The sequence below is a fragment of the Colletes gigas genome, unplaced genomic scaffold (assembly GCF_013123115.1).
Source record: "Colletes gigas isolate AHSC1104 unplaced genomic scaffold, ASM1312311v1 Colletes_gigas_Sc00002, whole genome shotgun sequence".
NCBI lineage: Eukaryota > Metazoa > Arthropoda > Insecta > Hymenoptera > Colletidae > Colletes > Colletes gigas.
This window is the reverse complement of record NW_025106631.1, coordinates 4715912-4727662: the sequence shown is the minus strand read 5'-3', so window position 1 is coordinate 4727662 and position 11751 is coordinate 4715912. Positions and strand designations below refer to the sequence as shown.

General features: G+C 42.1%; 1 protein-coding gene across 1 annotated transcript; it reads right to left on the bottom strand.

Annotated features, from left to right (window-relative positions):
- Nucleotides 1–883: 883 nt before the first annotated feature.
- LOC122400561 (protein hunchback) lies at nt 884–4570 on the bottom strand. Its single transcript, XM_043402084.1, has 3 exons — nt 4424–4570; nt 3142–3509; nt 884–2456 (listed from the first exon to the last, which is right to left on the bottom strand). The coding sequence occupies exons 1-3, from the start codon at nt 4568–4570 to the stop codon at nt 884–886; spliced, it is 2088 nt and encodes a 695-aa protein (XP_043258019.1).
- Nucleotides 4571–11751: the final 7181 nt, after the last annotated feature.

Below are 11751 nucleotides of genomic sequence, written 5' to 3'. Positions count from 1 at the left end.
AAGTGTAAGCAAAACTTTCACTTATACGGAGCTCAGCTTTTTGTATCAAAAGTACCGTAGACCTTTTAACAAGTTCGTAAGGAAAAAGAAAAAAGTAGTACCAATACTCTTTCAAAGTTGAAAATAAATTTGTTATCGATATTGTATTTAATTAATACTTCAATGAATATGTACACTGGGATATTTACATATATAACATGGAAACTGAAATTTTCTTGTGCACGAATCAAACAATTTTGTTTTTTGTAACACTCATCGTCCCAGCGTATCGATTACAATACAAGTATTTACTAAATTCAATACTATCGTTTGTCTCTTTAATTTTCAAAAGCAACAGAGTGTCAAAGAAAATTATCGAATGCTAGTTTGATACAAAATTGCTTCGAACGCTCAAGAGTATCGACACTTGATTTCAAGCGATCGGTCATGCGCGCGCACCCAAGATGGCGTTTCAAGATGGCGTATTCGAAGACGAACAAGATTCCCGATACGCGGTAAAACTTTCGAACAACGAATAAAAGATACCCCAAACCCGTTACTCCGATAAAACTTACAAGTTCAATTGTAAAACGAAAGTACATTTTCCGGAATAAAATTCAACGGAACCGATCAAATAGCGAGCAGATCGCTAAATGTTAATCTCGTTCGTCGTCTGTTATTCGAACAGAGAATCTCGTTCGCCACTGTTCTCCAACGAAACCGATCGCCAAAAATACCTCGTGACCTACAAAACCACAATCCCTGATCCCTAGCTTCGATATCACGTTTGCTTCTCCTCGAATCCTCTGGAATTTAATAAAAGTAACTCTACTCCCAATATCTTGGCCAGCACTGTCAACATCAGTGTCCCAAAACCGACCCGTTTCACGGCTAGCCCTACGAGCTACGAATGCTTCGACCTGGCGATGTGCAGGAAGAAGGACACCTTGTCGGTGCACTGGTGTCCGCACATGTTGCACGTGTAAGGATCCTTGTAACCGTGATAGCCCATGTGCACGGTGTACATCACCACGTTTCCGAACGCGATCTCGCAGTACTGGCAGGTGAACTCGTTGCTGACCCCCAATCCTCCATCTTTGCTATCTTTCTCCTCCCTGGAACCTGGACTGCTGGCTGCTGGAGGCTCGAAGCTCTCTGGTTCCTCGTGTGGTTGCTGGGACTCGTCGTCCGTGTCCTCCTCGATGACCCTGCGCTCGAGTTTCACGGCTCTTCCCTTGCGTCTGCTCGTGCCTGTTGCTCTGGGGGAGCTTGCAGGCGCTCTGCCTTGGACGCATCCGGTTTGCTCCGGTTTGCTGAGGTCCAACGGCGTCGCCTTCGTCTCAGAGTACTGTTCCTGGTCGGGCAACGCAGCTGACGTGACGTCGCTCGGTTTGAACGCGTCGTTCGTGGGTATGCTGGGCGCCCCGAAGCACCTGATCGCGAGATCCTGCGGGAACTCGTCCTTGATCCTCTCGTCGTCGATCGCCTTCGCGTACTCCATCAGAACGGTGCTCTTCAGGCGGTCCATGTGATTCTCGGGCATGTTCTCGTCCGCGGAGAATCGCGTCGCGGCGAGGGGGAAGCTGGCGAACAGTTGGCTGTAGGGGAACGCCATCATCGAGGGCACCTGGGGCACTCCGTTCATGCAGTTCAGGCCGTTCAGAGGATTGGGAAGATGGTGGCTCACAGGGGATATTTGGGGAGGAGATATCTGAGGCGGTGCTATCCGAGGAGGCATCATTCGAGGGGAGGACAGAGGAGTCTGGAGGTTGTTGTTGTTGTTGTTGGTGGGCACAGTGACGTTCGGGGAACCGTCGTCCTGGGATTTGACGAAGGACTTTTGCTTGGGGCCCCGACGCGTCCCGTAGACGTCGATGATCGGCAACGGATTTGGCGATCCATCCGCGTTCAACACCATCGCCGGCTGATGGGAGTACTTTCTCAAGTGCAGCTTCAACGAGTGACAGTACTTGGTCGCGTACGAGCAGTTCGCGCACCTGTATTGATAGACGTTCGAGTGGGACTTCAGATGGCTGTTGAGCATCGACTTGTTCACGCACGAATACGAGCACTTGTCGCACTTGAACGGCTTCGAGCCGAAGTGATTGCGCAGATGGTACTCCAGGTGATGCTTGTACTCGGTGACGAACGGGCACTTGGGGCATGTGAGCAGCTTCTCCGCCTTTATGTGGCCCCGACTGTGCTCCCAGAACTCGAGCTTCGTGATCGCCACGAAGTTGCACTGCTTGCACCTGAAAGTTTTCACTCTTCCCTGAGAGTTCACGCGGGGCACGCGGAGACCCGGCTCGTCCGCCTCCTCGGACTCGTGCTCCGAACGCTCGCCCTGCGTGGGCGACGATCGACTCTCGTCCTGGATCGACCCGGAGGCCGTCAACTGGTCCAGTATCGTCTTCGTGAAATCCGGCGTCTCGCATTTCGTCGCGCAGTGCGTCGCCAGGTGCTCCGTGAACGTTAACCTGCGTCATAAAACCGGGGTTTTAATCATTTTTTGCTACGTCGATGGGTTCTTCGTTCTTCGTGCTGGTATTGGATTATTCGAAAACAAATGGAGACATTTTATCTTTTGTATGATTTAAGTTATATTCTTCGGATCTGAAAATGACGTTGGGTGCTTGCAAGACTTTTGGAAAGGATGATAAATGCATTCAGATGATCCTAGTTAGATCGAAGCATTTACTGTTTAGATGAGTTTTCTTATGGTTCTCTGTAGAATAGTTGTGTTTCTGTGTGTCGACAGCTATCTAAACGTTATCGTTGTCGTATATTAGTATGCATATGTGTATCTATAATGGATACCCTCAAGTGGATCATTGGGATCTCTGCAGGTTTAAACTAATAATTATTTAATATATGTAAATGTAATTATTTGAAAATTTATGTAATCCTCCGTTAGTTCACTATTTGTTAAATGCTTTAAAATTGATTTCCATTTACCGAATTTGATAAAAATCAACACTAAGTAAAATAATTCAGTTGAGATTGAGAGTCCACTTAAGGGTTAAGTTAACTTCTTCTGAAGATTTGAAGATGACATTGCTTGCAAAGACTTCTGGATTTTCGAGCGTCGATTTATGTTTCCTTTCTCTTCTAAAATTTTAATAAATCGTTGGGACTACCAAAGGTGGAGATTTGATAATTTACCTGTTCATGGAGGAGAAGGTGCAGATCGGACATTGCAAGAGGTCCTGGCTGAGTTCAGCATCTTCGTTGGACGGCTTCACCGTGCTGGATACAACGTCCATGGCCTGTTCCGTTCGGTGGTCGTCCATCGAACGATGCCTCGCGAATTCAAGCGGCGAACCGCCACAATTCTTGAACATCCGCTGCGGGCTGTAATCGAACGTGCTGCACTGCATGTTGTTCGAGTCCTGCGACGTGGCGCTTCCTGGTGACAGGCTACAGTTCGCTGTGGACGAGGAACGTCTGCTCCTTGGCGACACCGAGTTGCTGTTATAATGATCGGGCGACACGCCTGAATCGTTGTTCTTGTCCTCCGTTGGCTCTTCCTTCTGCGAAGCAATGTTATTCGATAGAGTCAGAATGGTGAATGAAAAGCAAAAATAAATCACTAAAGACTTGTAGAATAATAACCCCTTGACTCGTACAATGTCGAATTCTTGATGTCAGGTTTCACAAACATGAGTCTACTTGTCATCGAGTCTTAGATGTTAAAATCAATACTCTTTTCAAGAGGTGATCGTAAAATAAATTCTTTTTCGTGGCCATTGTACGAACAAATTTAAACAAGATTAAATAGTATAAGTTATCGAATTATTTGAAATTAAATCGAACGTCAAGGGGTTAAGGTACAAAGGAGGGGTGCAAATGTAAAAAAAAATTTCCACAGTGTCTTTCCAGAATGCTTGCCAGAGACCAATGTTCAAAATGTAAAGATGGATATTTTTTACGTGAAATTACCCAAGACTGAACCCTTAACAGGGTGTGCAAGTGTAATATAATAGGTGTTACAGATATCTCGCGCCACTGGACTAAGAAAGAAAAATTCTATGTGTTTGACAGTGTTTTCCAGAATGTTTACGAGGGACCAATGTTAAAAATGTAAAGATGGATTTTTTTTACGTGAAATTACTCGAGAGTGAACCTTTGGTGGAGGAAGAAGACTGTCGAATCAGCCAAGGAGAGAAAGCGTAGAGTTTTCGAGAGGCAGCCTATGGAGGAAGGGCATCCAAGGGTCCATCGAACCGAGAGCGAAACGACATTTTGTCGATCGCGAGAGCGAAAGGGGATGGATGGGAAAGACAAAGAGAGGATCGTGGGGGGATGAAAAACAGAGGACGGTAACGCGAGGGGTGAACGAGGGCGAGATGCAAACGGACCGGAGAGGGGTGAATAAGTTAAACGAGGGAGCGAGAAGGGAAACGAGAGGAGATTCGATCGGTGGGGGGCTGAAGCGATTACTCACCACGATTCTATCGGCGATACTCCAAGCGGGCGTGGTTGGCGAATGGAGGGGATGATTTTGCTCCTCGACGATGGTCTGTTGCTGTTGCTGCCGCTGCTGATTTGGCGCGTGTACCAGAGGCTCCGCCGTGTCCCAGTTCCCTCGCATCTTGTCACTCTGCTTAGAGAAATAGAGATATTATTGTCTAGCCAACGATGGACGGTCTGTTCTCGGTGAAATTACGAAACGAGTTTGAATATTCTAAATCAGAGATTCGTAGTTTGTCTCTACCCTTAAATATAATAATTCGTATCTTGCTTTAAGTATTTCTTATATTTTTGCATATTAAATGCATGGCCCATAAATGACCTGAGAAGATATCTTTTCACCACTTCCCTATTTTTCTCTTTATTTATAATAAAGTCAGTTACTTAAATATACCGCCCTAAAGTACAGTAGAAAAGAGATTCAAATTTTCATTTAATTTTTTAATTGTCTGCCGCTAATTAAACCGAAACTTCGCCGTTTATTTTGTGATATATCTCGGGTACCGTCGATCCAACCAAAATTTTTTGTGGAACAAAAGAGTTTCGAAATGTAATTTCCGCCATTTTGTTTTATACACACTTTCGCCGTAAAATCAACTATAAACGAGATATCGTTCGTTTTATAGCGGGCATTATATACGGTTAGCCGATACTGTTATAAAAGGAATTTCCAATGATAATAATTCAAACCGACCAGCAAATAAGTTGCAAATGGGTACTAAAGTAAATCGTAAATTACTATTGCAGGGTGGGTGGGGGGGGAGAGGGGAGCAGATGGGAAATATTCCACCGTCGAGTCGTCGCAAAATTTGAATAGGATAAAGAAACAGGTGAAAAGCGATCGCACAATGAGGTCGAAAAGGGTTGGGCATTTATGCGAATTTCCAGGAAGAAGGGTACCGCGGCTGGCGACAAATAGCTTATGCCTGCTCGAAGGTGAGCTCCAAAAGCGAATTCTCGGTAAAATTACTTCACAATGTTTGCCACGTTGCCATCGTCGTCCTTTTGCCTTTGACGCCCTTGCAAGAACAAATCCTTCGTGAACGGGAACACGGTCAGGCTAATTTATTCGACCAGAACAACAAACGGAACCGTCGAATCGTCGTAGAAAATTTTACAGGACTCGCTATATCGACTCTGATTATTTATGTTCAATATTTACGTAATTAAAATTAAAATTTTCAATATTTACCAGACCTGATTCTGGCATTTCGGTGATTTAAATCTACCAATTACTACAAATATTGACAAAAATGTAGAAATCTAGAAATACAAAGATATACATGTGGATACAGAACGATTCTTTTGCAAGTTTTGAGATATGCGATCAATTGGTTCGTTAACCCTTTGCACTCTGGATTTAAGCTTTATCTGTACTAAGACTAATTAACGAACCAAATGAAGAAATTTAAAATTGCAAACATTTATAAATTTCTCTGGAGAAAAGGACAATTTGAATATTCATCAAAAATGCATTAAAGTGACCACTTAATTTTACTAAAATTAGTTTTTGGAGTGCAAGGGTTTGGTATTTTAATTATTTGGTGAGAGTGTCGTCCTGTAACGTCGATCGACCATATTTCTTTGTCTTTGGAGGATCGTGGTACTCGCGAAACAGTTCCAGGAACGAATTTGCAAACGATCGTGCGTCCTTGTCTTTTAGGGCAGTCGTTTTGGCGATTTCCCCGGTCGAAGGTAGAACGGTTCCAGGGTTAAGGGGCCCACGAGCCAGCTAATTTATTCAAGTGGAGCACACTTTCGAACCCCGTCGACGTTAGGCCGGGTTGGGAGATTCCGCCTTTGACTTCTGGCGAAAATCTTATTGTCCGTTTCTGCCCCGTGAGACTGCGACCATAAATAAAATTCAAAGCAGCCTCGGTACGCGTCTTTCTCTTCGTTCTACGAGCGGTACCCCACCCCGGGAACCGGCCGAAAACAAACAACCCTTGCAAAAGGAACGAAGGCTTTTCCCTCCCCCTCGTCGAAAACCTCCGCCAATCCCAACAACGCAATTACTCTGCTACTTACTGCACGGTGCAATAAAAATTGCCTCTGAACTCTGCTCGACGTGAAAGGAAACGCGTCTTTTCGACCATAAATCGCGTTTTCGTAATGGGTAATGCTATCAATCGTGAATTTGCGTCAGCGTTTCTCAAACTTCGACAATTTCCACGCAACCCCTTCTTCTCGATACGCAATTCGAGCTTGTAAAATTAACGATAGTAATAAGTTGATTGGAAACCTTGAAACTTGGAATGCAAATTAATTAAATTGAGATTTGGGTGAAAACGTTGGAAAATGTGCAATATATTCGACATCTCACTTTACTTTTGGATATTAACCCTTAAGTGGGCTCTCAATCTCGGTTGAATTATTTCACTTGATGTTGTTTCTTATCAAATTGGTAAATGGAAATCAACTTTGCTTGAAAGCATTTAGAAAACGATGAATTAATGGAGGATTATATAAATTTTTAATTAATTAATCTGTGGAGGTCCCATTAATCCAGTTGAGGGTTAAAAACAAGGATTGTAACTCTAAGAAAAGTTTCTTACTAATTAATATTAAATTAAAATTTACTTACAAACGATGGATTATTGTCTGTATTAAAATTCAAACGTACTACAACAATTTCTCAATCGGGACTGTATTTCTCCCCTCCTGTCCCCCAGCGAGCGTTCAAGGAGTTATAAAAACTACTGAATGAGTCAAGGAAAAGTATTACCAAAATATTACACCGATACTATGGATAAATAAATATATAGCGACGCGTTACGAGAACATTCGAGTGCTCAATAATTTAACGGCTCGTGGAATATTCAAATCTGCGAAAGACCAACTTTATCGTGCAATAAACTAATAAAAATCTAGAAAAATTATATCGATACATATTTACGGGGGAAAAAAAAATTCTGAACGATCTGCGAAACGGGGAGGAACACAATTATTTTCCATAGAAATCTCAGCTTTATTTGATCTAATCTTCCGGTTGCTATCAAAAACTCGTAACCGTCCCAGTATTATGAAGAAAGGTGAACTTCGTTCCCAACAACGCAAAGATATATTCAGAAGATAAATAATTTACATCCTCCTGCGAGGACACTGGTAAACAATAACAATATTATCAATTTATTGTGTTAATACATTTGACTTTCGAGATATCGATATTATATAATATTAAGCATTATGAAAAGAATCGAATGTTCACTGAAACCACGAAGGGAGCGATTAAATGGAATTAATTAAACAAACTCTGCGCAAACAGCACCGGGGATGCTCCTAGCCTTTCGATTTTACAATAGTAATTTACTTGTGCCACACCCTCGTGAAAAATACGCTTCCTTCCTCGAAAACACAAATTAAGCAAAATTAACAAAGTTCCAAAAGTTAAGCTCCGTTTTAATTAAATAAAAATTAATAAACTCTTTTAGATGGGAACGAGCTGGGGTTGAGATACACTGCGCCAACAGAACACCGAAATCGAAATTTCTTTCTCGCTCTTAGGCGCGACATAAATAATTGCTAGCTTAATTTTTCTCACAAAAGCTCTGGAACCCCCCTATAACGCCCCCCCCCCCAGAGTCCCCCAGAGTCCCTGGAACCACAAAAATATCGAAAGTTTCACCCAACGGAGAAGCACGACGGAACTTTTCCTAGAAAATCTGATCACTGTGAATTATAATTCTGGAAAATGGGGGGAAAGTCGAAGGCTCCCGGAGGATACGTTTACCTTGCATTTCAGAAGACTGATATTCTCGATTCTTCTTGGACGATCTGCAAACACTCGCGGAGCGGACAATGAAAAACGGACCGGGTAGGCACGAGGATCGACGCGAAATGGATCGAAGGATGAACGTAAACTAAACCAAACTATCGCGCAAAATTTCTCACCGCGACCTCGAGAGTGGAACAGCCTCGAGTTTCGAGAAATCCGCGCGACCGCGCGACGCGAAATTCTGGCAGAAACGGCGCTCGCATTCCAGAGTCGATTAAAGCGAACCCTCGGCGTCTTTGGCCCGAAGAGGGAGAAAAAAGACTTTGGCAAAGGTCGAAGGAAGCCAAGTCTTTCCAAATTCCGAGCACAATCACAACAGTAAATAGAAAAGCCGCGGCCTGAGGGGACCGGGGAGGGGGAGAACGACGTACCGAGAACCACTGGGACCTTGGATCGGTGTGAAAAAAAAAAAACGAACACGCGAAAATGGGAAAACATTTCACCAATTTCCGACGAAAATATCATCTCTGGTATCCGAACGTTCCATTGCCTGGCTGGAAGAATCTTCGTAGGATTATTGATAACATTAGGATGGTGGGGGAATGGTGTAATCGATTGGAAATTTAGGTAACATCGACGAAATTGGGGAAATATATTTTAACACATGATGGGGCATTTTTATTAAAATATGGTGATTGATTTTATAGTGATATTTTTGTAATTAATATAGTTTGCTGAAATTTTCGGGAGCTACATGTGGATAATATTAGAACTGTTTATAGAGAAATTACTTGTAAAACGAGAGGGTGTTTTAACGCAGACTGAAGAAACGAAATGCAACTGTAAACGAGGAACAAAATTTTATTTGAAATTCGAATTTTCAGATTAACAACGGGGCATTTTTGTTCAAACTTTCCTATACAATGGATGATCATATAGAATTCCTTCCATGTGTGTATACTAAAGATGTGATAGATATTTTTGTAATAAATATAGTTTGCTGAAATTTTCAGGAGCTATATGTGGATTGTATTATCGAAAACATTACATGAAAAACACTTTTAAAACGAGACTACACGTTTACCGTCGGTAATGCGTTGAATTTGGGACGAAAATTGAGCAACAGAGCTTTCTGTATCCCAATTATTTTTATTTAATATTAATTTTATTGAAAATTGAAAATTTCCTGGGAATTCCTATGTTTCTTGCAAGCTTATCCCCATTTTTGAACGATTTGCACACGTTTGTGTTCCGTTTGAGAAAGATTGAATCAATTAAATTGAGTAATTTCTAATAAAAATTGCAAAATGACTGAATTTTTCAATTGAGTGAACAAACATTTATTCCCATTGCATTATGCGTCTCTTCGAGTATCTATCGTTTAATTCCTTTGGTACAAATAGCAGTTCTAGCGTTAATATTCTAGTCGTAGATTTCATTCGATCGAAAATTTGATTAAAAAATGTTTTGTTTGCCTCTGTCGACTTATTCGCGCCGTGTTCTCGCTCAAAATTAAAATTCTAGGTATTTGGTGACTATTGTCACATAGGTATTGTTATTATATTATATACACGCCGAGACGAACGAAACATTCGAGTAAATAAATCGCCATTTAATATTTGCGTGTTCGATTTCATCATTGTTCGTATAAAAGGACCTTGAAATTAGGAAAAATCGACCAACTCGCGTGGAAAATTTTCTTTGAAAACTCTAATACTTCAAATTATCTTTCACAAAGATAGAATCAACATCAAAGCACAGAATGGTTACTAAATTCTTTCCACACTCGTTACAAAATAATAAATTAATCCAAACTCTGAACGAAACCACCATTGAGTCTATAGTAATTTTACACGTTTTCAAATCCAAGCAAAATTTCGAAAAATAGTTAATCTATTACATTGACTCATATCAATTTAACAAATTTCGTTTGGCGAATTTCTATTACTTTCGGTCAGATTTTCCACCGATCCAGCGTGAAATTCACGAGTCGTTCGATTGTTTTCCGTGCGTTTCACCGATCGCGGACATGTTGGAATTTTCTCGGTGTTTGTTAGACTCGTGCGTTGATGTCATTGGCGTATCGATGCTTTTCGAAACGCACAAACAAACAATTTCGAGCGCGAGCGCGAATGGTACATACCTCTCTGCTCGAAAGTCGACGATTCTCGGGGAGAAATTCCACGATGGAGAACCGACGTCGTTACGAATCGCTGCGTTCGTCGTTTCGACGGTTGTTTTATCGCGATGACAATTGAACGGCGCGAAAAAACTGCGAAATTCGATAAAGAGCGAACTAGAAAAAAAAAAATATCCGTTAAAAATCGCGAACTCGCGGAGCATTGTTCACGCGTTTAACCATTTCTGTGGCTACGTTCGTTTTGGTTGAAACAGACTCTTTTCTAAGCAATCGATAACGTGTTTTATTCTTACAAATTCTATTACCTTATGTAAATATTCAGTAGCTTTTAAAATTCTTTTCTGTTTCCCAATAAAATCTATTTGCTTGGACGAGCATTCAAATTCCTCGACGATTCGCGGTACCTCGAAGCAAAAGTCGAGCAAAAATTTGGATAGGAGTCTCTAGCGACCGATGAAGGATAAATAACTCTGTCAATTGCTAGTTAAATTAAATTTTCAATCGTGGAAGCAAACCTAAATCTTTTTCACTCTGTCCTTAATAACCAACCTTTGTATAAATTGATTACTCGTTCGATTTTCGAAACGATTTACTCTCTCGAAGGAAACTGACGAGATCGAGGTCGACGCAATCTATCGTATTATTTACTGACAGCCCTTTCGCTTTGATATCATGTCAAGATTACTCACGTGCAATTGGTTAATTAATTACAATGTATCCCTTTCTTCCAAGATGACATTCGAAAGAAACACACACGATGCTTTCACGTCTGAAGAGAACCAAAACCAATGAATAATACGAGTTGAACCGATCTCGATTTCGTTTCCTACGCGTGCAATGAACAAACGTCCATAAGTCACCGACATTACCATAGTTTCTACTTAACAACAACAAACTCTCCCGTAACTGAAAGATCATTACCGAAAGATTCCATAGAAATCGATTGAAAACTAAAAGAAAACATGGACATTTCGGTAAGATCCAAGAGTGACGGAACAGGGTCGATCAATTTTAATTCCACGGTTCGTTAATCGACTTGTGGACGTTCGAAAATTGTCCCCGTCTCCTCTATCCTAATCGTCGAGAGCTTAGAAATCGCACATCCACGTGTTCACAGGGTCAAAGTGTACCAAGTGTCGCTCGACGAACCTGGAACTCGGAATCTCCAGCTGCCTCCAGGCTCCGTGGACGACGTGTTCCTCGATGGTCGATTCCTGGATCACCTCTCACTGATCAAACACCCGATCGGACACGATCGCGATAAAAAAGTCTCACGAGACGGAGTAAACAACGTTCGCGTACGTAATCCCCGTTACGACTCGAGTTCCGTGTGGATGCTCGAAGTCGACTGACGACACACTAAGTCCCAAAGTGGTGTATGGGCTTATTTGTGGATCGTGTCGAGGGGCAGCTACCCTCTCCGCTCGGCCTGGCCAGCCCGTCCAAT

Excerpts from the sequence above, each read along its gene's own strand:
- LOC122400561 (XM_043402084.1), bottom strand. The coding sequence starts at position 4,570 with ATGCGAGGGAACTGGGACACGGCGGAGCCTCTGGTACACGCGCCAAAT. Across the intron at positions 3,510-4,423 it reads GTATCGCCGATAGAATCGTG|AAGGAAGAGCCAACGGAGGA; the intron begins GTGAGTAATCGC and ends ATTGCTTCGCAG. Across the intron at positions 2,457-3,141 it reads ACCTTCTCCTCCATGAACAG|GTTAACGTTCACGGAGCACC; the intron begins GTAAATTATCAA and ends TTTATGACGCAG.